Source organism: Babesia microti, chromosome IV, assembly GCF_000691945.2.
Source record: "Babesia microti strain RI chromosome IV, complete genome".
Taxonomy (NCBI): domain Eukaryota; phylum Apicomplexa; class Aconoidasida; order Piroplasmida; family Babesiidae; genus Babesia; species Babesia microti.
Window position 1 is genome coordinate 376,157 of NC_034969.1, and position 26,366 is coordinate 402,522.

The 26,366-nt window shown below is 31.3% G+C and overlaps 18 protein-coding genes across 18 annotated transcripts; 9 read left to right on the top strand and 9 right to left on the bottom strand.

The window, feature by feature from the left end:
- Positions 1 to 48: 48 nt before the first annotated feature.
- Positions 49 to 1,053, top strand: BmR1_04g05825 (hypothetical protein; the record flags this gene model as incomplete). Its single annotated transcript, XM_012794317.1, has 3 exons — positions 49 to 614; positions 637 to 931; positions 952 to 1,053. The coding sequence occupies 3 exons, from the start codon at positions 49 to 51 to the stop codon at positions 1,051 to 1,053; spliced, it is 963 nt and encodes a 320-aa protein (XP_012649771.1).
- Positions 1,054 to 1,128: 75 nt separating this feature from the next.
- BmR1_04g05830 (hypothetical protein) lies at positions 1,129 to 2,367 on the top strand (the record flags this gene model as incomplete). Its single annotated transcript, XM_012794318.1, has 1 exon — positions 1,129 to 2,367. The coding sequence occupies one exon, from the start codon at positions 1,129 to 1,131 to the stop codon at positions 2,365 to 2,367; it is 1,239 nt and encodes a 412-aa protein (XP_012649772.1).
- Positions 2,368 to 2,429: 62 nt separating this feature from the next.
- On the top strand, positions 2,430 to 6,322 carry BmR1_04g05835 (Telomerase reverse transcriptase; the record flags this gene model as incomplete). Its single annotated transcript, XM_021482440.1, has 8 exons — positions 2,430 to 3,624; positions 3,645 to 3,798; positions 3,819 to 4,007; positions 4,029 to 4,283; positions 4,304 to 4,880; positions 4,901 to 4,956; positions 5,003 to 5,937; positions 5,958 to 6,322. The coding sequence occupies 8 exons, from the start codon at positions 2,430 to 2,432 to the stop codon at positions 6,320 to 6,322; spliced, it is 3,726 nt and encodes a 1,241-aa protein (XP_021337676.1).
- Positions 6,331 to 7,789, bottom strand: BmR1_04g05836 (conserved Plasmodium protein, unknown function; the record flags this gene model as incomplete). The annotated part of the gene is made up of 6 exons (XM_021482441.1): positions 6,331 to 6,624; positions 6,645 to 6,752; positions 6,773 to 7,080; positions 7,101 to 7,181; positions 7,204 to 7,305; positions 7,327 to 7,789. 6 exons carry the CDS (start codon positions 7,787 to 7,789, stop codon positions 6,331 to 6,333), a joined length of 1,356 nt encoding a protein of 451 aa, XP_021337677.1.
- BmR1_04g05837 (conserved Plasmodium protein, unknown function) lies at positions 7,767 to 8,118 on the bottom strand (the record flags this gene model as incomplete). The annotated part of the gene is made up of 3 exons (XM_021482442.1): positions 7,767 to 7,861; positions 7,883 to 7,990; positions 8,013 to 8,118. The coding sequence occupies 3 exons, from the start codon at positions 8,116 to 8,118 to the stop codon at positions 7,767 to 7,769; spliced, it is 309 nt and encodes a 102-aa protein (XP_021337678.1).
- On the top strand, positions 8,242 to 8,607 carry BmR1_04g05850 (hypothetical protein; the record flags this gene model as incomplete). Its single annotated transcript, XM_012794322.1, has 1 exon — positions 8,242 to 8,607. The coding sequence occupies one exon, from the start codon at positions 8,242 to 8,244 to the stop codon at positions 8,605 to 8,607; it is 366 nt and encodes a 121-aa protein (XP_012649776.1).
- Positions 8,608 to 8,646: 39 nt separating this feature from the next.
- BmR1_04g05855 (zinc finger protein, putative) lies at positions 8,647 to 9,503 on the bottom strand (the record flags this gene model as incomplete). The annotated part of the gene is made up of 4 exons (XM_021482443.1): positions 8,647 to 9,027; positions 9,050 to 9,164; positions 9,187 to 9,325; positions 9,350 to 9,503. The coding sequence occupies 4 exons, from the start codon at positions 9,501 to 9,503 to the stop codon at positions 8,647 to 8,649; spliced, it is 789 nt and encodes a 262-aa protein (XP_021337679.1).
- On the bottom strand, positions 9,521 to 11,312 carry BmR1_04g05856 (hypothetical protein; the record flags this gene model as incomplete). The annotated part of the gene is made up of 6 exons (XM_021482444.1): positions 9,521 to 9,852; positions 9,873 to 10,188; positions 10,209 to 10,300; positions 10,321 to 10,375; positions 10,398 to 11,230; positions 11,276 to 11,312. 6 exons carry the CDS (start codon positions 11,310 to 11,312, stop codon positions 9,521 to 9,523), a joined length of 1,665 nt encoding a protein of 554 aa, XP_021337680.1.
- Positions 11,313 to 11,354: 42 nt separating this feature from the next.
- BmR1_04g05857 (hypothetical protein) lies at positions 11,355 to 12,047 on the top strand (the record flags this gene model as incomplete). Its single annotated transcript, XM_021482445.1, has 1 exon — positions 11,355 to 12,047. One exon carries the CDS (start codon positions 11,355 to 11,357, stop codon positions 12,045 to 12,047), a length of 693 nt encoding a protein of 230 aa, XP_021337681.1.
- A 582-nt stretch (positions 12,048 to 12,629) lies between these two features.
- On the top strand, positions 12,630 to 13,706 carry BmR1_04g05858 (hypothetical protein; the record flags this gene model as incomplete). Its single annotated transcript, XM_012794326.2, has 1 exon — positions 12,630 to 13,706. One exon carries the CDS (start codon positions 12,630 to 12,632, stop codon positions 13,704 to 13,706), a length of 1,077 nt encoding a protein of 358 aa, XP_012649780.2.
- BmR1_04g05875 (conserved Plasmodium protein, unknown function) lies at positions 14,116 to 14,363 on the top strand (the record flags this gene model as incomplete). The annotated part of the gene is made up of 2 exons (XM_021482446.1): positions 14,116 to 14,280; positions 14,301 to 14,363. The coding sequence occupies 2 exons, from the start codon at positions 14,116 to 14,118 to the stop codon at positions 14,361 to 14,363; spliced, it is 228 nt and encodes a 75-aa protein (XP_021337682.1).
- BmR1_04g05880 (ribonucleoside-diphosphate reductase subunit M1) lies at positions 14,469 to 17,152 on the bottom strand (the record flags this gene model as incomplete). The annotated part of the gene is made up of 4 exons (XM_021482447.1): positions 14,469 to 15,049; positions 15,121 to 15,306; positions 15,328 to 16,523; positions 16,638 to 17,152. The coding sequence occupies 4 exons, from the start codon at positions 17,150 to 17,152 to the stop codon at positions 14,469 to 14,471; spliced, it is 2,478 nt and encodes an 825-aa protein (XP_021337683.1).
- Positions 17,318 to 19,401, top strand: BmR1_04g05885 (hypothetical protein; the record flags this gene model as incomplete). Its single annotated transcript, XM_021482448.1, has 3 exons — positions 17,318 to 17,468; positions 17,491 to 17,556; positions 17,579 to 19,401. The coding sequence occupies 3 exons, from the start codon at positions 17,318 to 17,320 to the stop codon at positions 19,399 to 19,401; spliced, it is 2,040 nt and encodes a 679-aa protein (XP_021337684.1).
- On the bottom strand, positions 19,438 to 21,331 carry BmR1_04g05886 (conserved Plasmodium protein, unknown function; the record flags this gene model as incomplete). Its single annotated transcript, XM_021482449.1, has 3 exons — positions 19,438 to 20,106; positions 20,127 to 20,373; positions 20,397 to 21,331. The coding sequence occupies 3 exons, from the start codon at positions 21,329 to 21,331 to the stop codon at positions 19,438 to 19,440; spliced, it is 1,851 nt and encodes a 616-aa protein (XP_021337685.1).
- On the bottom strand, positions 21,289 to 22,522 carry BmR1_04g05887 (Clp protease; the record flags this gene model as incomplete). Its single annotated transcript, XM_021482450.1, has 6 exons — positions 21,289 to 21,375; positions 21,747 to 21,998; positions 22,045 to 22,183; positions 22,205 to 22,272; positions 22,293 to 22,372; positions 22,393 to 22,522. The coding sequence occupies 6 exons, from the start codon at positions 22,520 to 22,522 to the stop codon at positions 21,289 to 21,291; spliced, it is 756 nt and encodes a 251-aa protein (XP_021337686.1).
- Positions 22,652 to 24,168, bottom strand: BmR1_04g05895 (2-oxoisovalerate dehydrogenase E1 component, alpha subunit; the record flags this gene model as incomplete). The annotated part of the gene is made up of 5 exons (XM_021482451.1): positions 22,652 to 22,914; positions 22,991 to 23,187; positions 23,237 to 23,587; positions 23,608 to 23,770; positions 23,859 to 24,168. The coding sequence occupies 5 exons, from the start codon at positions 24,166 to 24,168 to the stop codon at positions 22,652 to 22,654; spliced, it is 1,284 nt and encodes a 427-aa protein (XP_021337179.1).
- Positions 24,169 to 24,196: 28 nt separating this feature from the next.
- Positions 24,197 to 25,105, top strand: BmR1_04g05900 (conserved Plasmodium protein, unknown function; the record flags this gene model as incomplete). Its single annotated transcript, XM_012794332.1, has 3 exons — positions 24,197 to 24,755; positions 24,776 to 24,908; positions 24,931 to 25,105. The coding sequence occupies 3 exons, from the start codon at positions 24,197 to 24,199 to the stop codon at positions 25,103 to 25,105; spliced, it is 867 nt and encodes a 288-aa protein (XP_012649786.1).
- A 420-nt stretch (positions 25,106 to 25,525) lies between these two features.
- On the bottom strand, positions 25,526 to 26,331 carry BmR1_04g05905 (mitochondrial ribosomal protein S35 precursor, putative; the record flags this gene model as incomplete). The annotated part of the gene is made up of 5 exons (XM_021482452.1): positions 25,526 to 25,688; positions 25,710 to 25,842; positions 25,864 to 25,969; positions 25,993 to 26,134; positions 26,156 to 26,331. 5 exons carry the CDS (start codon positions 26,329 to 26,331, stop codon positions 25,526 to 25,528), a joined length of 720 nt encoding a protein of 239 aa, XP_021337687.1.

Consider the following 26,366-nt stretch of genomic DNA (forward strand, 5'->3'; position numbering starts at 1 on the left):
CAAGTTGTAGCAGCAATTATCGCTCCAGATAATACCATAATAAATGAAATGGAACTTGAAGTTGATAGCTATGTTTATAGTAGAGAATATGATGAAATAATTTACGAGTCTGATACGTCAGACATCAAATTGTGTGATAGCATACTTAGTGTTAATTATGGGAAATTTCTAAAGGTTATGAGTGGAAGCAATTTTAAACCTTTAAAAAGGGATCTATTTAACAACACAGATAATAAATTTTGTAGGAAATCAGTCGATGATAACACAACAAGTGATAATATAAATATTAATGATGTAACAACACTATCTGCCAGATGTCCAACATATTTATCATATGTAAAATGCATATATTCAAATTATATCCAACCTCTATCATATCATACACATTATAAAACGTATACAAATGACTTTCTAAAGTTTATCGATGATGGAATAAAGAGTGAGGTTAGATCTGTATTTGTGAAAACTAGGGGCGGTGATCTATCTTTCCATTTGAGACAAGTATTATTTCAATTTTGTCAATTCATAAGTTATGCATGTCCCAAATTACTAGATTCATTTGCCGTTATACATAAATTACAAGGTCAAGATTGGTATAATAACTTTGCCTGCAGGTATATATCATTTATAATTCAGCGCATTTGATTACATTACACCTATAGGCAATTTTAATGATTTATTTGATACTTCTATTGAAGGTGTAAATGAAATAACTGTGAAAGAATTTGTTAAATTGGAAATTGACGCCTATATTAATTTTGAATATAGGTCTGATTATATAAAGGACTGGCAACGTGGAAAAATTAATAATAATCTAATTTATACAACTATAGGTACATTGTACGATGTCCCTATAAACGATCAATTCAATTTGAATGAATTTTTCTTCGAATATTGTGTTGAATTATGCGCCTATTTGTCACGACTAGCAGTATGAAAGTGTTTATTTAGAACTTGAAGAATTATTATTCTAAAGAAGGATTGGCCAGGTTTTATTTTATCTGTGCACATAGGGAAATTGATTGTAACGTTATTTGTGGTGTATGCAATTAAGTGAATATTGCGAATCAATGTTTTTATTATATTCTATATTATATATACTATTATTATTGTGAATATTTCTGCAAAATGGCCAATAAAATTACCATTAAAAATGTAAAAGAGCTATTGGGGCCGGATTATGTTGATGAATTAATTGATAAATTTGATATTAAAACATCCAAATCATTCACAACTCGAGATGCGAATTTTATATCTAAATCAATAGTTATAATCATTAAACACTACTTTTACGAAAAAAAAACATTCATTTCTAACAAATTTGTGTCTCTTAATATTGAAAAAACGACGGTTGAAACGGATTCTGATAATTCCGATAACTGCATAACCATTCCACAACACAACGGTTTAGATACTATTAATAATCAAAATAAATCAAATGAATTGCCTAATTCTATTGATATAAATAAATTAAAAGTTATTCTAAATCGCATTTCTGGTGTTGGAAGCCCACGCAAACTATATTCCTATTTTATATCACTAATAAATGGGGAAATAAATAACAGTATTAAATACATATTATTATTACCATTAGCTAAATGCTTAAGAAGAATTGAACTAAGAAGGAGTCCATTAATTGCAAACATTTTAGCATCATTGCATACGCTGGTAAATGAAGGAATCACATCTATAATTGAAATAAACTATTATTTATCATTCATTGACCAAATTTGGGATGAACCAATATCAGATGATATTCACGGCGTGGCTAATAGTTGTTTAAAGTCATTTTCTGTGCAATTGAATGAAAAATTGTTTTACAAAATTTACCAAGAAAACGATTTAACGTTTGTAAATAGTGTTAAAAGGTTATGTCACAGGTACATTAAAAATGAAGGTGATGTATTGGAGTGGTTTATCAGCTTGAAAACAATTCCTAACGCGTGTTTTAGAGGCCCATTAGAGTCTAATAGTAACCAAGAATCTATACTATCGTTTACCATGTTAGATAACAGTTATTTGTCAAGTTCTATAAGTCATACAAGTAATACCAATGAAGAATCTACAAGCGAAGTGATATTGCCCCTAGTTTATTCACACAAATCTAGAGGTATAATGGCAATGCATTCTGCACTAGCAATTATTAAATCTTGCACAAATATCAACGATTTATTGTATAAAAAATGTATATTGAAATTAATATCATGGGCAAACGATGAATTTAAATTTTGTGATTACAAAATAACAAGTCTAAAAGGAACATCTTGGCAACCAATTGAAATAAGTGACACTTTAATACTATGGAATGAAAAGGAATTGTTGTCCGCCATTAACGACATGATAAACGGTAAAACTGCCCAAGAATGATACTTGCACACGGCTTGATGTTGTAACTTCATATTTAATTTTCTCGCTAAATATTATATTCAATGAAGTTAGACAACGATATAAATACTTATTTTAGTAATGAAAATCTTAGGAAAAACGCCATTTTGCCTTCACAAAATTATGTTGTATCTTGTCAAGGATTTCATAAACTAACATCTGTACTAAATAAGTTAGCCAGACGTTATAAAGGCGTCTCAAATGAGCTAATTTTGCAAATTAATCGCATCACTAATTGCAAAACTACTTCACTATCGCAATTCTACAAATCAATTTGTGTTATGCCTTCAAATAACTCGCTTTTGCAATATTTAATTGACATTTTTAGAGATTCAATAATTATAAATTATCAGCAACAAAATTTAAACACATTATGGCTCACTAAAACTACCAATATATCTCCTAAAAATGATAATCTTGGCCATGTAAATATTACACATAATTGCAACGATCATTTACTTGAATCAGATAATATATCGGCAAGGATTCGTAGTGGTATTAATTTCAATGATTTCAACTTCAATGGCTCAGATATATCCAACCTTGATAATACAAAATCATTTGACACAAATACTAACAATAGTTGCACTTATAAAAGGAATTTATACAAATCGCCAATTGGAGTTCTCAAGAAACAGTGCATAGAAGCAAATTGTATTGAAAGAAATTGTGATATATTAGCAAATGGACACTACAATTCACTTACAAATCATGCTACTGTCAACAATCACAACGTTAATGATATACTATTACATTCATTGAAGAATCCTTTAAGTGTTTTTAAATCCATACTATTAAAGGAAATATTTAATGGTATAAATGTTAGTACATTGAATTCGATCATTGCAAATTCACAAATCTTTATTCCGGAAGTTATCATCTACTTGAGCAATCAATTATGGGTTAAATGTTTACTTTTGAAAGATGAAACAATACTTTCCAAGTACGGTATAAATGATTTGATAACATCAATTAACAAATCTTCTGATTTTGTTAATCATATACTTAACGGCATTAAGCATAACAATTTGAAATCTATCTATTTTCAGATATGTGGTAAAGCATTGTCAAAGGATACTATTTTGTCACTAAACAACAAGAGTAATAATGGTGTAAAGGGTAAACAACTGAATTGGTCAAATATATATATTCCTAGGTCCAGAATTATGTATAGATCATCATTCAACAATTTCAGTCTTCCGTCGTGTAGTTTATTAAAATTTAGAAAATTTCCAACGAGTAAATAAATATATATATAGGACTCCAATGTAGAATGTTACTAAACAACATTCTATTCAACAATGATCTAATGGATGATAAAAATGATGCTGAGATTGTGAAGAAAATTCAAGAATCAATTGATGCAATTGTGGAAGAAGACAATTTCAGATATAATAAAAAAACTTTGATCGGGTATGAAATATTTTATACAGCAATATGGAAGATCATTTTTATCAATTAATTATCAAGTTGCACAATTTTAGCTTTAAAGAATACTTAGATAAACATTGTCCGAGAAAGATTATTCATTTAAATAGTTTGGTAGAATTAAACCAGATACCTTCACTTGATTATTCAATCAATGTTGATAATGTAGTTTCATTTGTTCAGGATATAATCAAGTAATTCTATTTTTTATTTAGCAATTTAATAACGGATGATTTGCTAGGGAATAATCATAATAAACTTATATTCTTGAAAACATGTAGAACATTAGTTAGGCTGAATAGAAATGAGACAATTAATATTGATCGACTGATTAGGAATATTAAAGCGAAAAACTGTAAATGGATACAAATCGAAGCTAATAATTCTTATAACCGCACATTAGTGATACGGAATTATCTATCAAAATTAATATACATTCTACATAAGCATCTTACATGTCCGTTACTATGGTATAAGCCTGTTAATTCAGGTCATGCTTTTATATTACAGAATCAGGAAATTCAATTAACAAGTTATATTACTTTAGAAAATCAGATTGGTACAAATTGGAAAGGATTGCAGATTCGCATTTATCCAATTCAAATTATGAAATATCAGATAAATCAATAGAATACAATAAGATAAGATGGGTTCCAAAAAGTAAAGGAATGCGACCGATTTGGAATTTATCCAATTTACCAGCTAGCTCAGAATTTATTGAGTCAATTGATAATCAACAATGTATGTGCAACAATTCATCCAACTCTGGTCATAAATGTTTCAAATGTTATATAACATCTGGAATAAAAAAAACCAATAAAAAATCCAGAACGCCTGCTGTATCAAGAAATACGTTTTTATATCTTCCTAGAGTTATCCTTTCCTATTTATGTCGACACAAATCTAAATTAATGGGATCATCTGTTATGGGTTATACACAGGTCTATAAGAGGTTAAATAATTGGTGGAATCGTTTTTGTAGTATTTACAAAAGGAATTGTATTGATTATAAGTTATATATTGTTGTAGCTGATCTTTCAATGTGTTATGAATCCATTTTACATGAGGTGAGTAATATTTTATTTAGAATCTCATAAAAGTTATTAATAATTTGCCTATTCCAAGACATTTTCTTTTTACCAGGTACCATTTATTCTAAACGATTTATACAATCATTATTATAACATAGGGGATATTGTCGAGCATTTACTAGACTATCATTGAAAACTAAATCATTGGGGTGTCTTGGCACGCGTATTGATATTATTGACACTAGAAATGTTGAAAGATGTGACAACTGGTTGAAAAAGTTTAGGAGGCAATCTATCCTTAAATGTTTAGTTGGAGGAGGCGTGTGCATAGTTTCTAGGCTTGATCAATGTCAAATATCGGTTACTAGAAATGATCTAAATGAGATAATTAAGACACTACTGAAGACACTAACTATTACACTTAAACCCAATGGTATTGGAAAAGTAATTATGAGACAAACCTGTGGAATTCCTCAGGGATGTTGCATTTCAAGCTTTCTATGCTCCCTCTATATGGCAAGCAAAGATAAGCTTATATCCAAATTGTTTAATAGCAAAGTAGTTACTAGAAAAAATAAAATAACCATGGTGCCTAATTTGTTACTGCGGTGGATTGATGATTTTATCTTCATTTCAGCAAATAAGGATGATGCCATGCAGATGTCAAAGATACTACTTGATGCTGAAGTGTTTGATGCCAGAGTAAATCTCGACAAATTGAATGCTAATTTCGAACCATACAATAAATCTCAACTGGAATGGTTAGGGATGAAATTTTCATTTGATATTGCAAATGAAAAGGTTAATATTGAGATGGAGCCTTGGAGAAATTTATCAAATGTGATAAGAGATTCATTTTCGTTCAGAATATCAGGAAATGACTTCATGCAGACGATTCTAATTGATCGCTTATACGGTTATCTGTCTAATAGATTATGTCATGGATTATTTTCTTGCAGCAAGATTAACTCCAATGAATATATAATACAGAACGCATATGTAATAATGAGAATATGTATGTTAAAGTTGGTATGTGGAATTGATGCAATTATTTTTGAATTTGGCGGATTTATAAACTACAACTTCATTGTAGGTAATAAATCGGCGATTTAGACACTATATTTAATCTCATAGACCATGCAATGACTTTGATATCTAGGCGCTGCAAGTTGTATGGATATTATAAATATATACTAAAAGCTCATCTACTATCGGCAGCCACAGTAACTGTTAATAGTGTTATTGATCAGTTATCAAATGCAAATATCAGTGATAGTGGAAAGTGTGGTAAAAAAGATTTCAAATTTATGCTAAAAAGGCTTCTAAAAGTGTACCGCAAGGGGATTAAACAAATTAGCCTGCCAAAGGTGTTAAAACGCACGGTATTGTATCAAGACAATAATAAAATATACAATATCGCGAGAAATATTAGTGAAATTGAATCTAAATTTGATGGAAAATGGCCGAATGTAACATAAGGCATTAATTACTTTTCTTGGGCCATTCTATCAAATTTGATATTATTCAACTTAGTGTTACCAACCCATCTACCAGTCACACCCATCTTCAGTGCCTTAATTTTAGCTCTATTTATAGGAAATAGTGAGTGAGATAGTCCCTTGTAGTAGAATGTTCTAGGCTCTAATTGCGATTCTGCCGGTTCACCAGTTTCACAATTGACCATGAAAGGAGGCGGTTCATGCAATCTACTAGTTCTCCATACATAAGGTTTCAAGTTTGATAACCAATGTTTTCTCCTACTCTTACGAAGAGCATGATGCTGAATCATTGATTTTTTACTTGTTTAAAGGTGAGTTTCCTTGATTCCTTAAGGAAACTTAGAGTCCCAGGGTCAATATCAATAATCCTGGCACTGGATCTACTGAAATATACAGGCGCTGGCACGACCTTTATTGTTTAAGTTATACCTTTTTAGAAGGAATTCTCAATCTTTCAACGTCATCTAAAGCCTCTGCAAGCACCAAAGCGGTATTTTTATTTTTATCCGTAAAACAAACCTCACTCAGAGAATATTTTGGAGTCTTACATTCAACTTGAATAATGGCATCAAAAGCTTCTTGAATAATGATACTTGAGCTGAAATTTGGCAAATAACCTAGCAAAGATTCTCCAATATGAGGACATGCAACTGTTGAGATATCTAGTGAATTGAGATGTTTGAGACACCGTTTAAATGTATAACGAAGTCTTTGAGCTGCATCATTTCTACTTTTTTCTAAATAAACTATGTATTACGCCAATAATACGGTGTGATAACGAATGCTATTAACGTGCATTTGAATTTGTCATTGTATGTTGGTGTCATAATTACATCTCCTAAATTGGGAATTTGTTTTACCATAATCTAGATGTTCCGAAGATGATGTTTTTAACAATTCCTTTGCCTGTTTAACTATAGCTTTGACTAATTCTTTACCTCCTAACTCTAGAACTTTTAAACCTAAATCACTAGTAATTATACCAAACCCAGTATGTGGAAGTAAGCATTTCGGCATAGGCACAAGCATTACATCGACGTTTGAGTCAAAAATATTAGAGTGTGATACAGTTATTTTACCAAACCCATCAATAATCAACTCTTTCATCATACCATTATATTCCATTTCTACATTATTATAAGAAGATTTTAGTAGTTCTGGTCCGGAACAATCATTTTGAGAAGATACTTTTTCAAAGGGTAACTGAGTCCTGTCCCTATAAGAAAGTATTTGTTCATTGGCATATGAATGCCAATCAGAATCGGGATAATCCAGCTTTTCAGACCAGTAAAGGTGTTGTTTTAAAGCGCGTTTCGTAAGTCTATCAATTTTACTGGATTGAAATGATTTTAAGCGATAAGAAATATATTGGAAATTTGTCGGTATTACCGACAAATTTTTAAAAAAGTCCAACAAATTTTCGCTAGTTACTCTTCTTATACCCATTACAAGTAAACACACTAATTAGATCATTTATCAATTGTCCATTAACATTATTAAAATTGTACTTAGATAAAACTATATTAGATAATGAAGTACCTAGGGAAATATCCTGAGCTAATGACCCAGTTTCATTATCTAGATCAGATTTGTGCTTTAATTTGATCTCAGGATTTTTATCCAGTAACTTTCGAAGTAATTCTTCCTCTAGAATAAACATGTACTTAACCTTCCTTTTTGAAATACTTTGCTTCATCTGCAACTTTTTTGGTTTCAAAGAATTTAATCGAAGAAAATTGACGTTTAAAAGAATTTAACAGTGTCTTATTATACATACTAGTAATAATGGATACCAATTATATGCTTTAAGGTGCTATTCATACCTAATTATTCTTATGAAATAAAATCGAAATTATTAATATTATTTGTATCTACAATAATTTAAATAATTATCAAATATGCACGATAAAAAAATCCCATTAAATAGTGTAGAACCCATATCATTCTTAGGGTTCATTGATCCGTTTCATAATTATTTGGAAGGGATTTTTTTGCATAATGGCAGTAATCACAAAAATGGCGTTTTATATCAATATGGAGACATTAATTACGAAAGTAATTCTAATGAAGGTGACATTTATACGCTACTAATCATTATTATCGTAATATGTATTGTTACAATTATTATCGCATTGGCAACAAGATATATAAAGCGCATTAGACAAGAAGAAGATTATATTAAGGACCAAATTAACTTTATTTCAGAACAGAATACTGCGTTACTTGGCAACAACTATGATAGAGATCCTATTACTATGGTATAGCATCTTTTGTATAATTAATCCAGCAATTACTATAATATATTACACTTCAAGAGCCCTCAATCCTACAAGAATGCCATGAGCATTTTTAACATATTTTTGAGTGACCAATTTTATGTAATTTAGATATGATTTCTTCATGTTGTTAAAGAATGATGCATTATCAATTGAAACCATCGACATTGCGTATAAACGATGGCGATTTAACTCTTTTATATCACTTAAAACAGCATCTCTCAGTGAACTAATTTGTTTAGCCAATTCAGAATCTTTAGTTTTATTGTAAATTTTATACATCTTGGTCAAATTGTTGGTGTTCGTGTCTAATGTTGCAATGGTTTTGCTGGTTCTTTTTTGTAAATCCACCAAATTCATAGATGCAGAATCAACCATCGTAGATGGATATTTGTTTTCCAATATTTCCTAATTCAATTTATTTATTTACCTTTACAAAAATGTAACAATTGGAACAGGCCTTAGACTTAAACCCAGGGTTCACATCATTGTAAAATTCAATATCTAATATACAGTATTGACAAAACGATTTGTGACATATGTTGCTACATTAGTTATGATTAATACCACAAAAAGCAAAATGATGTCTTTTTGAAATAATTTATGCACTTTAAGAAGCAAGAAGCACGGACACGGCAATTATTGCAATTTTCAGAATCATCATACAAATCACCAATGTTTAAAAATAAACTTAAATCTTCGTAATCTAAATTAAAACGCGACAACATACTATTATCGTATATATCATCTCGAACTCGTTGTAAGTGCAGCGGTATTAAGTTAAGATAATTGCTCCTATAGCGGCTAAATGCATAAGTCCAATCTGTATTAACAGGTTCTGGTGTGAAATTGTCGAAACTAACTACATTTTCATTATGTGACATATTGTCACTATATACAATTAGTAGGGCTCAGTTGTTATACTTAGCACATCTTCAATCACCATAGATAATTGATTGGTGTTTTGTACTTGCAATTTTAATTGATCAATGCATTTTTTGCAATAATCTCCAGTGAAATAAGTATTACACAGTCTGGTAATTTGTCTAATTTTATCAAGTAAATCAATAAGTGGTATTACATTTATTTTAACCGAATCACTTTTCACTTTTACATCAACATACTCAAATTTAATTGTTACATAAATATTCCAAAGACGGTAGTATATGTCATAGCAATAATGCTTGATATCTCCCTTGTATATATTCAATAATTTAACAATAGTCTCCAAACCTAAGTATATCCACTATTACCATATGATATATCATCATATATAATTGAGTTTGTATTTTCCGGTTCCAAAATGTTAAAGGTAAGTGTTTTTATTTTTTCAAGGTGAAGAAAAGACGCTGTTTCCCAATATTCGACCAGTTTTATATATATCTTTAACACCTTAATAGGCATATTGTTAATATTTCGTATATCCCATAAATTGTCTATAATTGTTGAAATGCCATCGTAAATTGTTTTTTCATGAGTTGCATAAGTTAAAAGTGTGATATAACAATCCATAAACGGGTATAATAGTGATAACTGCGATTCGGAAGTAGGAAAATTGTAATTCATATTCTAAATAACCATCTGCTCACTTCAAGTATTATCTTAATATACTTGTCATTTGGAATTTTATAAATACTTAGATATTTGATTAAATATTGATAACAAGACAATTTAACATTTTCTAAATGAATTGTTAATTACTTCCACCAGAATATATTAATCGTAGTACTATTGGTATATTATTAGTGTCTGTTGCCTATGTTATATATATTTAATACTTGAATGTCTTCTAATAGATTGTATAAAATTTTAATAGCAAATGGTTCGATATTTTTTGAAATTTGATTAGAAAATATTTTGTTGTTGTATATGTTATAAAATATATATCTAAGATATTGCCAATCAGAATTGACATTTTTACATTTGGGGTATGTGCTACAAATTGGATATATCATACACGATTCTTTAGCAATGTTTACAATGTTGCCATAAATATCCACCTTAAAACAGTAATTATTTGGCTGAAATAATTTAACATCTTCACTAGAATATTTTTCATAGAGTGATATTAATGACCATGTTAATAATCCACTGGTTACATTTAACATTTGTTTTACAGCATCTCTATCATTAATATCAGAAATTTTGGTACATGTAATACAATAATACAATGTTTTGATGAAATTTATGTCAGATTTAATTGCATCTTCTTCATTAAACAGAATCTGATTTGTAACATATTGTGGTTCGAAAACCCAACAAAAGTGTAGTTTATCATATTTGTGTGTGTGCCATTTTATACTTTTAGGGGATAAAATTTCCAAAAGTATCAATGAATGATTGATACAAACTTCAAAATCTGTCAATATTGGTACATTGTTGATTTGCCCTTCAATAATAAATGGTTTAATTATAAAATTGAAGGATTTAATCAGTTCTGCATTGTATTTGAAATAACCATATGATCTAACTACATTAACATCATTTTTTGTTAATATTTCTAATAATCTTATATTATTTTGATGATATTCTTTAATGGAAGACTCGTCAAATCCATTTGTTGTAGATACAGAATTACTCACAATTAATTCAAAAAGATTAAATATAATTTCTGTGTTAAATTGTAATAAAAAAATTATTTAGAAGTGACAATTACCTGCGATAGAACTTATTGTACATGAAATAACAGTCATAAATCACACAACCGATACAGTGGTGTTGGCACTAATAATGTTATGCCACACATATATGCATTAAATAGAGCATTTAAGCACAAGAATAGATTGAATTTTGGTAATATTGGCCTAAGAAGATTAAATAATCCATCATTATTACAATGTCATAATCAAAATGCACAATTAGACAAACAAAGTAGTGAACAGGAAATATCTTCTACTGTACAATGCAGAACTAGGGCTTTTAAAACTTTAAAACATCTATTTGATATAACAACTCTAACTACTGAACAAGAAGAGTTAAATAGTCAAAAATTGCTATTTGGTATACAAAAACCTAACTTTGTCTCACAAAAAAATATTCTTTACCAAACTAATATTGAAAATCTTAAACAATTAAATAAAAATAACTCTAAAATTTCAGATAATGAATTATACAAAAAACAATTAAGGGCTAGAATATCAATATTAGCTCCTCAATGTACACCAAAACAAATTGGAATAATTTTATCGAAATTTTTCCAATCTAACATTGAAAAACTATTGTTGAATGAACTGGAATTTTTAAATAAATTGATTATAGAGTCTGGTATGAAATTGAACGATACAATCCTGCATAACTTATGTTTGGGGAATGCTACGACTAGCACTGACAATACATTAACATCTCTAATTGTGAAGATTTCCAAATTTATTTCATCCAAACATCCTAATATAACCCAATTAAATATTAATCAAATTTATTACAATTAGTTTTGGGTTTAATTGTATCGTAGTAATTAGGAAATAAATCTAGAATCACCAGTGTACTATGTAACGTTATACTAGTGGGTTCTCAATTTAGCATTATTAATGCTAAAATTGCCCCCTCTGTTTCTATAAATAATTGGTTCATTAGTGTCCACTTATAATTCATTAGAATGGTAAACTTTTGGACGAATGTGTGATGTAAAATATTTTTAATTGATAACACAATATACATATTACATACTCTTATATTGCAACTAGTCGTTTAATTAACATTATAATGGCGATTTATTGATTAATAACTGATAGAATAGACAAGATAATCACTAACTGTCTATTATATAATAGATCTGCATGTCTCAGATCAAAATCGATAATACATAACCCCGTTGTCCTGTTGAAAGATGTGTAAATATACGATCGTTTAACAGAAGTTATACATTACACATTTGAAGATTCTATGCTGTTAAACATTTAAAACAGATTAAACATCACATATTCAAGGTTTAATCTTATTAACATTTAAGATTTAACAACTAACAATTCGTCCAGTGGTGTGTAAAAAAAATACCGTTAAACTGTAGATCAATGAAAGAAAACTCTATTACTAACACATATAACACTAATGCATATCATAGCAATGCAGATTATGCAGTATTCAATGATGAATCAAGTCACATTATCACAGAATCACAACCGATAAATAGCTATATTTCAGATGACGCCGAGTCGCAAATAAATAACGCCTCCAATATGATGTATAAAAATAATGAATTGAGTAGCTATAACAATTATATGGAATCAAATATCCCGCGGACTAATTACCAAGACCTATTTCCTTGCTATACAGAAAGTTTAACTACATGTTTCTCAGAGCAGCCATACCATGACCACCAATGCGCTGACAACTGTGACAACCAATCATTCAGTCAGATATACAAAGGATATGATGTATATGGCACTAATTACAATTACAGTTATTTGAATAACGAATACGCCGATCTGCCAATGTACAGTCAGCCTATCGGATATTATGGATACGAAAATCAAATTGAAAATGTTTACACTCACCAATTGCCATATACAATCACCACTAACACTGAAAACATAGCATCTTCAACAAATAATGGAAATGTTGCAGAATGTAGCACCAGAAGCAACAGCTGCAATTCTTCAGTAGCAGAATTGGCGTGTGATAAATCAGAGTATACAAATGAATTGATTAATACTAACCCGTTGTTCCAATATAATCAGCATGCAAGCGGAATTTCAGGCGTGAAATTCCAACCCTCTGACAACAGATGGATTGCCAGATGGACAACAAGTGATGGCAAAAGGGCGTGCAAGAGTTTTTCAGTCAATATTTACGGTTTTGAGCAGGCCAAGTCACTGGCAATAAATGCTAGGCATAAAGGAGTTCTTCAAAGTGGTAGATCTTTTTGTAACAGAGAGCGTCAACATGCTATGAGATCTGGAGTAGGAATTATAGGCATTAGATTTGACAAGACCCAGGCCAGATGGGTTTCCTCCTACTATGAAGGAGGGAAGAGGAAATTTAGATACTTCACTGTCAAGGACTTTGGCTATGAACAGGCTAAACAAAGAGCTATATTGTGGAAAACATGCAATGATGAACGTTTGATCCAATCACGAAGGCCAGCATAATCGAAAAATCACCATCAATAACTCATGTCCATTAGTGACACAAGATAATAATAAATCAAACAATAATTCATCAAGTAAAACAACTAAGCGATAATTGTAAAATAGATATGTATTTAAGTAGTGACATTATTAAAATATAACGTAAAGCAGATACGAGAAATAATAGCAGGTGGTGGGGACAATGTATATTTGTAATTTCGCTCTTGTCACTCTCATTGCATCAATAGTTGATAATTCATTAAGTGTGCGTAACAATGCTTATTATTCTTTCATAAAACATAACCCCAATGGAATCCACAGGAACTCCATTTTAACAGCAAATAATCATTGTAAACTTTGGCCGTGCATATCTAATGCATGCGATAAAATTATTGAAAATAAGAAATATAGTATATTTTTATTTACAGCAATGATAGCTGGCATATTTGCCCCTAAATCCCTATGGAACTTGCTATCCTTTAAGGCTGAGATTAGCGATAACACTGCAACGGGACAACTAAATACTTATAGGTGCACAAAATGCAACTATACTATATATCCAGCCAAAAACAGGGATAGTAAATTTGTTGGACAGGTAATAAGTGATATAATTAGAAATTTACATGTCCAGGCTGCAATTCGTCATTTAGCACCTTTACAACTATCAGAAAGTATTAATTTGTACCATTATGGAAAATATATACATATAATCAAGATTTCCCTAACATAAAAAACATTTTTTTCATAAAATTAATACATGATCAATGCCATATGATAAAAAGTTTAGCCTGAACACATTAAACATGAACCATCATCAGCAGAAAGCTGACATCTATTCGCCTCAATTTTAATGGGAGAGTTAAGCGAATCTGACTTAGCACCTACATTTGATTGTGACTTGTTTAGGGTGAAATTCTTTGTCAGCGCTACGATTTGGTTATCTACTGTAAACTTGATGGCATCGGCAGCGGGTTGGGTGCGCAAATAATATACTCCAGTTTTTAGTCCTTTCTTCCAGCCATAAAAGTGCATACTAGACAACTTGGCATATGTAGGCTGTTCCATGTAAATGTTCAGCGATTGAGACTGGTCAATGAAGGCGCCGCGATCGGCTGCCATGTCAATTATCGCCTTCTGTTTGATCTCCCATACGGTTTTGTACAGATTCTTTAGCTCTTGTGGTATTTCATCGATGTTTTGTAAACTTCCATTATATGCAATTAATTTTTGTTTCATTTGGTCATTCCAGAGATCCAATTGAACCAAATCATTCAATAAATGGGGATTTACAACGAAAAATTCGCCAGAAAGGACGCGACGATAATAAATATTGCAAGTGTAAGGTTCAAAAGATTCGCTGTTTCCTATGTAATTAGGGTAATATGTTAATACTAGTGACATATATGTTAGACAATATAATCTGTTGGTTACTAACCTAGTATCTGTGACGTAGAAGCAGTAGGCATAGGAGCAACTAAAAGTGAATTTCTAAGGCCATATTTCATGATATCCTTCTTCATCTCTGTCCAATTGTAAAAATTGTCGTCAACCTTTCTATTCCACAGATCGAATTGGAGTAATCCTTGTGAAGCCGGTGATCCCTCAAATGTTTCATAAGGGCCTAAATAAACTTAGTGCTCACCATATTTCTTAGCAAGTTCCACGGATTCCTCGAGACATCCATGGTAAATTGTTTCAAAAATTCTGACATTCAATTCACGGGCCTCCTGAGATTCAAAAGGATAGCGCATAAGCATGAAAGTATCAGCTAATCCCTGAACTCCTACACCTATTGGCCTATGTCTCTTGTTAGAATATTCAGCCTCAGGAACAGGGTAATAATTCTCGTCTATAATTCTATTCAAATTGAAAGTAAGTATCTTGCAAGCAGAATGTAATAACTTAAAGTCAAATTCGAGAGTTTTAGTGTTTACATACTTTGGCAATGCTAGTGAAGCGAGGTTACACACTGCAACTTCATTAGGAGATGTATATTGCACAATCTCGCAGCATAAGTTGCTAGACTTAATAGTACCTATGTTCTTCTGATTTGACTTGTAATTACAAGCGTCCTTGTATAACATGTAAGGAGTTCCTGTTTCAATTTGCGATTGTAAGATAGCAAACCAAAGGGTTTGCGCGGGAACTGTTTTGCGACCCATGCCTTTCGACTCATAACTAGTGTATAATTTTTCAAATTCCTCTCCCCAAACCTGATCTAGTCCTCTACACTCATCTGGGCACATCAAAGTCCAGTTTTCATTAGCTTCAACCCTTTTCATGAAAAGGTCTGGGATCCACAATGCATAGAACAAGTCCCTAGCCCTTGACTCCTCTGAACCATGGTTTTTTCGTAGATCTAGGAATTCAAAAATATCAGCATGCCATGGCTCTAGGTAGATGGCAAATGAACCTTTTCTTTTTCCCCCTCCCTGATCAACATAACGAGCAGTATCATTGAATATTCTGAGCATAGGTATAATCCCATTGGAATGCCCATTTGTGCCGCGAATGTATGAACTGGAGGCACGTATTTTGTGTATTGCTAAACCTATCCCTCCTGCTGTCTTACTAATGAGTGCACATTGGGTAAGGGTGTCAAAAATACCAGAAATAGAATCATCCTTAATATCAAGAAGGAAGCAGCTAGACATTTGAGGAAATTTAGTTCCAGAGTTGAAGAGTGTGGGAGTGGCGTGGATAAATAATTTCTTGGACATGTAATTGTAAGTCTCCATGGCACGATCAATATCATTGGAGTGTATACCGCAAGCAACTCTGACGAGAAGATGCTGAGGCCTTTCAGCAATCTTCCCATTTACACGTAATAGGTAGGATCTGTGTTAGTGTTGTTTTTGAATCAATGAATAAATCTAAAAAGTGCCTTTTTTATTTATACTTTAATAAATAAAAAGTTTACGCGGCGAAATATGTAAAAAACGTGTGAATTACCTCTCTAGTGTTTTAAATCCAAAATAATCGTACTGAAAATCCATATCATAATCTATTTCCTTGTTTATCCTATCCTTATGCTGAATGATAAACTTGTACACTTTATCATTCAACAGCGGGGAATGATTGCCATTAGAATCCTTGAAATTGTAAAGTAGATTGGCAACAGACTCAATGTTGTCAAAAGTATTCTTATGAAGATTGTCAATGATGATTCTGGCAGCCAATTTTGAGAAATCCGGATGATTTGCCGCCATGTAAGCACAAGTTTGTGCGGCAAGCTCGTCAAGTTGAGATGTTGGTATACCTGAGTACATCCCATTGATGACATTCTTAGTCACTCTAGGGGGATCAACTATTGGATGAAGGCCATAGCATAGCTTTTGGATACGATGCAAAATTTGATCAAAACTAACTGGTTCATCTTCACCCTTCCGGTTTACCACAAACATAGTCTTGGTCGAAGAATTAGTGATTGGTAGATCAACCTCTATGTTAGTGTCAATCCTATGCATATTTATCTAAAGTAACAGTTTTTAGCGTATTTGCATAAATAAAAGTGTGTGTACTATGCCAATTTTGTTGTGTGTACTGGGATGCTATGTATAAATTGAAGATTATTGATATATTGTGAGGGAGTGTATACTGCCATGGGGTCTTAGTACATCCGCTAATGTGGGATGGTATATATTCAATGTAATGACGATTCGACCAAGAGTTCACTAAAGTTATCATCAATACCACTTAATTTTTTTAGTATCTTTTTGAAATTCGTAGACTCAAAATGCACAATACCTGAAAATGACTCTTTTTGGTTTAACATCGCCAACTGTATTTATTTCCACTAATGTAGCCAATATTTCATCGATACCTACGTCTGTACTAGACTTTTTCCTAAAGAAAACGCTTAAATTCTGCCGTAAGACATACTATTTATACAGTTACAAGAAATATAACAAACAATAATATTACACAATATTTCATCTTCATTCACAAGCTCATAAATCAATTTAAGGAATCAATCCTCACAAAAAATGAATATATTATCACATTAAGTCAATTTCACTCCATATTATTACTAACTAGAACCTTGTTTTACATATTGTCTATGCATATAACGGTCATCGAGCTTATATTTCATTTGGATTATTCAAAATACTATGATGATACTATTTTTTCTGATAATAATGGCGTTACAATTATATGTATAAACGAAAGCATTTGGTTAGATCCCAAAGAAATAAATTTGGATACTGATCTATATCACTTAATTATAAATCATCATAAATGGACTAAACAGACTAAGGAACTATTTGTTGATGGTTTCTGTCTGATAGATTCAGAATACTGTATACATTCAATCAAAAATGCACTTAAACAGATAATTTACACAAGAGATTTAACACTAATCATTGTACCCTTCACTCTACATATGTATTCTCTAATCAAATTATTATTTGATGATATGATGGCATTTATCATGTTGGAAAGTGAATCATTGAGTGTCATTAAATGTAAAAATTTTATGCTTGAAATTTTAAACATTTTATCTTCAATAATCCTAAATTCATCCTTCATGGACAAGGAAAGTATGTTATCACTCTCATCCATTGAGATTCCGCCAACAAATCACACATCTTCAGGCACCGGATTACTTTTTTATGATTATTTGATATTGAAATTTGAAGAAGCTAAAGTATGCGGTAATAATGGTAGTCAGTTATTGTATAAGTCTGATAATCCTAAATTTATATTCCAACATCAGTCTCATAATATTGAATTTCTGACTCATTTAAACGGGGAACTCGCCAGATATCATAATCACCCATACAAAATAGATTGTACTAACCCAATTATAAGTGAATATTGCAAATTATTGTTATTTACATTGATCAATTACTCACATAAAACTGATGTATCATTCAACTTAAATACCGATTGTTTTATATTAATACTAATAAAATTAATTCAAAATGGTTCTATTTGCGTACAAATAGAAACAGTACATTGCATATTTGATTACTTGAATAAATTGTTATTGAAATCTCAATGCAGATGTTGGGTGGTTGTGGATGTGGCTATTGCAGCGTTGTTTATTGTTGACAAGATAATTTGTTCTGACCCCATAATTAATAATAACATAAAATACAATCTGGAAATTGTTCTTGATTGGATGATCTCGAATGTTGAGAGTATTTGCAACATAAATCTACAATTATACCTATCGAAAGTTTACTTCAAGTTGGTAAATACTGACATGTGCGAAGATATAAATCAACACATTACCCAATGGATAAAATTGCTCAAATTATATGATAATTTAAATATGCGGCTGAGAAAAGCTCCTCCTTGTTCTGATCATGATTTGGTACTTGGATGGATTTGCCTAACATTTTCCATACATAGCATCATGTTCCATTATATGATAACACAATCATACACAAAAGAAACGCGAAAAACTGTGATAAAAAATGTAGCGAATGTTATAGATAAATTGGCGTTAGTGCAATATGAAGAGATAGATGTGCCAAAAGAGTATAATGTATTAATTGATTTAAAAATGGTTAAAGAGGCGTGCAAACAACTAGATAAAATGCTACAAATAGTTAAATCAAATTTTGAAATGAAATTTAACCCAACGGATTATTGTTTTGATTATTCAATCCTACATTCATGCAATGTCGATGTAAATTACTTTAAACCTTTGCTTTGGTCAGTTTTCACTTCACTGTTGAACTCTAAAGAGGCATGTATAACCATTTGACTGCTATAATTTAAGTATTAAAATTTTAATTATGTTCTAGCCAATTCTCCTTAGTAAAATTTTTTGATCAGGGCCAGCTGCTGCCAATTGAGCCTCCTGGAATCGTTTCCCTAGCATGTAGAATAGGTGCTTGTCCGTTAACCGTATTTTGTTAAGAGTCTGCTCAATATATGCAATGCTTTTCGTTGGCAATTTATGTGCATTTTCCTTAAAGTGGTCGAGAAATTGTGCGTAATAACTTTTGTTATTATACCCTAAATAGGCAATACTCCTTAAGCAATGTGTAAGATCTACAATGTCAGTGTCAAGTGTTAGTTGTTTGGAAATCCTTTCCAAAAAAGATTTTTCGTTGTCAGTAGATTGTGTAATCCAAGGTAAATGATTAAATTTAGTAATTCTAATAGTGCGGTTTCGTTCATTCTTCCTTACAAATTTGATGCGGGTGCATCTAACGAGATCCTTTAGGAATATAGCTAAGTCATTTATATCAATTCTGTTACATTCCAAATGATCTACCATTCTTTTGGTCATATTGCACAGTAATTCTTGATCAGGAATTATATATTTAGGCGAATTACCAATGATACTCATTGCACACCTAAGCTCTATTGGATCTAATTTCTCAATTTGCTTTTGGTCCAAACAATTAAAGTAGATAGACTGAACTAACTCTTTGTAGTATCTAGTAAAGTGGTGCCTTCTGGACTAAATGATACTCAAATTACCAGCAGTAATGAATCCGCTATCATAAGCACTTGCCCCTTAGTATAGTCGTCCATATCCATAGTAAATCCAAGCAGATATTCACAACTATGGTGATCAAAATCTTCAAACCCAATTGATTTCTTTAACCTTTCAGTTACTTCACCTAGTAAATTGTTGATGAAGGTAATGTGATCAAAGTCAAATAGTACATAGCATCTGAATAATTTCGCCTTATCAATTGGCCTCAGGTCATGTTTATGTAGGTAACTAATTTAAATTATTTTATTTACCGTGATATTGGTACTAGAAAATGTTGTTTAGGCGTGTTAATGTTGTGTTCATGGTAACATAACAAATCTATCATCTTCTTATTGGTGCTATAGCACGCACTTAGATTATATAGTATGTCAACAAGGGTTGCAGGAGGTACATTACTATATCCATCTAGGATCAGTTCAAAAATTGAACTAAATAACATACTGTCAATATGGCCTGTTACGTGCATATATCTTATCAAATTTTTGATGAATTGTTGTATATAATTCTTGTCGAGGAATACTTTACCAATCCTGGATTCCATTTCATGATCCAAAGATTTGGTGCAATTGCGAGTTATGGGTTTAAATTTAACTTTACATCGAGACAACACTAGCAGTAGATGGGTTAGAAGCTCTGGCGTGCGAATTTTATCAAATTTAGTGCGTAAATTTGAAATGAAATGGTTAAAAAATTTCTTATCATTGTATCCCTTATCGCATAATCTGTCAAGTAAGTGCAAATAATCTACATGTCTAACCATCACACTTTCTTTTTTGAATACTTTAGATAATGACATATCAAAGACTTCTTTATCTTCGGACAAAGTAGTATTTTTGTTATTTTTATCCGTTAGATCTGTTATATTTGTTATAGTAAATGAATTTTCTGTTGATGCTTTATCATCTGATTCTTCTAATCGCTCAGATTTGCCACTGATATCACTTGTTTTGGTGCTAGTTGTTATATCTAATATTGCAGAGGTTAATTTTTCCCAGGAATTTATTTCCCTAGTAGATAACTTGTTAATGTTGTAAATTGGCAACTCTTTTATTTGCTTAATCAAGTTTTTTATAGTAGAGTTGAATCTAACGGAAATATGATTGTGTGAGTTAGTAATGGTAAAAATAGTGTAAGTATTGGTGTTTATTGCGATTCTTGTAAATGTTTCAAGGATTGATCTTTGCATTCTTTGGTTAAGATATTGTCAGCAAGACCATAATCAATGGTTTCCTATATTACTAATAAATATATTATTTGTTATGAATGAAATTTCGTGGAAAAAATAGGAAAACATTATTACAATTCTATTTATAACATCAATCAAGATATGCGTAATAACGCTTCATAAACAATATTTAATAATATATCTTTTCTGAAATTACAATATTTTAAAAAGTCGTGAATATTGAATTAAATTATCATAAAATGTAAATAGTTTAATGTACAGATTAGATGATCACATAACTTTATAATATGGAAATAAATTATAAATTAAATTATGTATGCAATTATCAAACAATGATATTAAATATCCTAAAAGATTATGCATTTGCATTTTTATGAAATAAATTCAAGAAAATAATATAATATTGATGACTTACCTGTGCGTTAAAGAACTTATTTCTCTGAACGTCAGCCGCTACTGTTTCTGGCGATTTTCCCGTGCGATTAGCAATCAAATTTACAATTGTTTCTCTCGTTTTCAAGACTTCTCTAGCTACAATAGCAACGTCTGCTGCTTGTCTTGTTGTCACCAAGCATGAAGGCTGTACCAACATGCATTGAGAATGTGGTAAAACGAATCTTTTGCCTTTGTCACCAACTGAAAGTATCAAAGCTCCAGTTCCGAAGGCCTGAATTAAACTGTTTTTAGTAGTATTTATTTGAAAACAGACACACCTTTCCCAAATTAATTGTCGTTATTGAGGGTTGGATGAATTGTATAACATCATATATGGAAAGCGCCAATGTCTCAGGATATGCTATTGATACATCTTCCCTATCAAATCTTTGGCCTATTTGCCCTGAATTGATGTATCTACATAAAATGGTTTGTTACATTGATATAGGTTGGTGCTTGGACTTGTTGTCTAAGTACAACAACTGATTTATTATAGATTCCGTGGACTAAATAATACAAAAATTACGTTAGATGTGATAGGCTCTCCAATGAAAATGATTCTCTTATCTAAAAGCAATGATGGTAGATCTTGCGGTTCATAATTCCCTAAATTAACCAATTCATACAAGGCCTACTAGCATTGAGAGCGTAATTATTGTTCAAAATCTTATGTTTATTGCAGTTGTAACAATTATTATTTACAGTATGGTATGAATCCACGTAATTGAACAGCAACACTAGTGTTAAATATAACATGTACTTACGGTCACCACTATACCATTAAATATATACGGCTATATATATTACTAGAGTAGATAGAGTAACTATGAATTAAACTGTGATATTGTGTATGTTATTAATAATACATACAATTAAACTAATTAGTTATTGTATCTTTTCAAATTTTTCCATATTGTACTTTGAAGAATGTTTGGCTAGATGATTTGCAAGTTCTTCTCTTTGCTCTTTTATATGCCACGGCTCGTAACTATACACGTCATCAAAAATTCCAGGGATTATATCAACAGATTTCATCTTTTCATGATGTCTAATTTTTTCCAATATCATTGATTTTTCCTTCTTTCTCAACTCTTTGTCCTTATCATCATCCCATAAGCCTTGTGACTCCAGAAATAGCTTCAATCGAACTAAATTAGATATGGATTAGGGGAGATGAATAAATATTATCCATATAACACATATAGTAAATAAATAGTTACTTACTTATGGGATTTACTCCAGTTGAACCCCAAACTTCAAGCTCTCCAGCACCACGATACTGTGACGATTCATCTGAAGTACTGTGATGCCCCAATCTGTATGTCATAAATTCCATGCAGACTGGCGTCTTTTCATTCACACAAATCTCCCTACATGCTTTAGTGGCCAAGTAACATGCAAATAAGTCATTGCCATCAACACTATATTAGGCTCAAAATGTTAGATTTGCATTTAAAACAAAGAACATACCGTATTGTCGGCATTCCGTAGGCAACGCCTCGAATTGCTATCCCATCCCCGGCATATTGATCATGAACCGGGGTACTAATGGCATATCCATTGTTCCTGCACATAAACATAGTTTGGGACTTATACGTGGCTGCAAAATTAAGGGCAGCATGAAAATCACCCTCAGACGCAGCGCCTTCACCGAAATAAGTTACAGCCACCGCATCCATATTTTGAATTGCAAAGGCATACCCAGCTCCTGATGCATGAGGTAATTGTGAAGTTAGCGGAGTGCAAATGGCATGTATATTAGATTGTCTTTTACAGTAGGAAATTGGCATTTGTCTTCCCTTACACTCATCACCAGCAGTGCTAAATCAACATGTACATACCCAAAAAGTTGTGCCAAAGCATCATCCATTGAGAATCCCTTACAATACAACACTCCTAATTCACGGTATTGGCCAAATATATGGTCTTGCTGTTGCAAGGCTAAACCTGAGCCAAGCTGAGTGGCTTCTTCGCCTTGATTCTGAATGTAGAAGGAGATACGGCCTGAATAAGTTAGATTATGATATTTAAAAATCAACTGAAATCAATTTAAAAAATTCACAATCAACATGTGCATAAAGTGTGTAAATACCTTGGCGTTGGATATTATAGAAGATATTATCACAAATGCTAAGTCTAATCATATCCTTATAGTACTCTACAACCTTATGTAAGTCAAAAGGGCAAGTATGTCCATTTTCAAGTTTACCATTTGTATCTAAAATCCTATAAATTGGTATAACCTGAGAATCCCGTATAACGTTTAATTCATTAGTAAATTCTGCTCTACGCAACCCTTTCACATATGGTTTGACAGTGAATGACCGTATTTGGCTGTGATTTGCAACAAGTAAATCGATGTTTAAACTTGATTTTAGGAATTTTGACAGTATACTACACATAATGGATAGCCCCATCACACTTCTGTACATGGTTAATACCAATTATGCCCGTAAATGGTTCATTAGACGCATAGCTGAGAATACGGTTAAAAACAAAATTAATCATTTTGGCGCTTCTGCACCTTCTTTATTCCATGCTAGTGATAAGTTTACAAGCAGCAATCTGTTGAATACAGTGGAATCTAATAATTCATCTGATAAGTACTTGTTAAGTATTGCTAAATTGTCTCACCGTAAGCAAAAATTTGATTTGGCAATATGGCGTGCAATATCAAACAAATTAGAACTCATAAATCATTTATTGACCCCGCAGCAATTGATCGTTCTTTTGCATTGCTTCAAGCAGATAAAATTTTCATCAAATCACATATTTACAAAGTGTATAGATCGACTTAATGGTAAAATTAGCCAGCTAGATTTGTACCATTTGTCATTAATAGCTCTTACTTTTAGACACAACAATCCACCTTCTTGGCTAATATCTCAAGTTTCGTCTCACAGTATATACAACATACAGTCATTATGCATTAGCACATTAACACAAAAACAAATAATTTGGAATTTTGAATCCATAACACATATTCTGGGTATCTGTTTGTTTATTTAGGCTCATTTTCTGCAATCGATTGTGCTAATCAACAATTATTCCAATTGGCAGCTGAAAAACTCATTAAATTAATCGAATCAATCAAATTAATACCAGGTCATTATATACACAAGCTAATAACTAGCTATTGTAGGTAAATAAATTGAATTAATTAGATTGTGTTATAGCCACATCCGTTTATTTGACGTACTATGTGAACAAATATTTTCTTGCAAGCTTAACAATAAGGAATTATCGGATATAAAAATTGGATTTGAGTCTGTACAATATTTTAATCCGAAATTAGTGAGATTTATCGCATATCGTAGTGTCATTTTTGGCAGTAAATGATGACAATTTTTAAATTACAGTGGTATTTTTGCATGTTACATAATTTTTAGTAAATATAGTCTATTTAGTTATAATAGTTTAATGCTCATTTATGATAATTGATTATAAAATTATGTGCACTCTTATTGCGAGTAATTAATATAAATTAACATAATTAATATATATATGCTACTAAATATTATCGTTTCTTTACTTTACAACACATTAATGATAATTTTATAGATATTCAGTATTCAATTTGACAAATTATAATCTTAATAATAGTTAATTGTAATTTGGAATTTTAATTAATGATAAAATTAATTAAATAATACAACTAATAGATAGTACAATTAAATTAACATGCTATAAATATAATTTAATGCAATAATTGAAATCAAAAAAATTTAGGGATAAATTGATCCGAAATGATATATTTTATCAAGTAAACTTTTTAGCTTCTTTAATTAGACATTCAGTAATGTCACCTAGGTACGCTGCATTGTGGTTTAATTCGGGGAATATATCAGCATAAAGCATTGCAATTCCACTTGATTCGTCAAATCGCTGCGGTCCTAGAATCTCTTTTACATGATCTATTTGTCTATATAAAAAACATCAATACCTGCTATTTAGGGGCAAATCGTATAAATTGAATGTCACTGCAACCGCATATAATGGAGTATGTTTTACAACAGCTTCACCCCTCCAAATAATTTTGTAATGTAATGCATGAGGAAATGTAAATCTATTTGTATCTACGTTATGTTATTTGTTACCAAAAGTTCTAGGTAAATTGGATTGGTGTTGCAATTTAGTCAATGGAGTGACAAAGGTAGAAGGCAGATTCGATCCATCTGTTAAAAAATGTTCAAGACCTAGTTTCTATGTTAAATATAAAAGTTTACCCTGAATTTATTCCTAAAGGCGAAATGCCTAGTAGTTCTTATACCCCGAGAGACACGGGATATTTCATTTCTAATTGTTTTGGCCATTACATAAGAAGGTTCAGGTGCACCAATTCTGTCAACCAATCGTGTTGCTGGCGTTCTAATTAAAAGATATATATACCTTGATCTAGCCTCTAAAATATCAGGAGTCACTGGAAACTTCTCCCTCTTCCTTCGCTTCTTTTTCCATCGCACTTGGAGGATCATCATATTTAGTTGTGATAATATGTTATTTTCATAGCAGTGACACATAATATTGTTAAAATGTGTGATATTGCGATAAATATTTGCCAACATTTTTGTATATATATTGTGTATGTATTTGTGTTTAC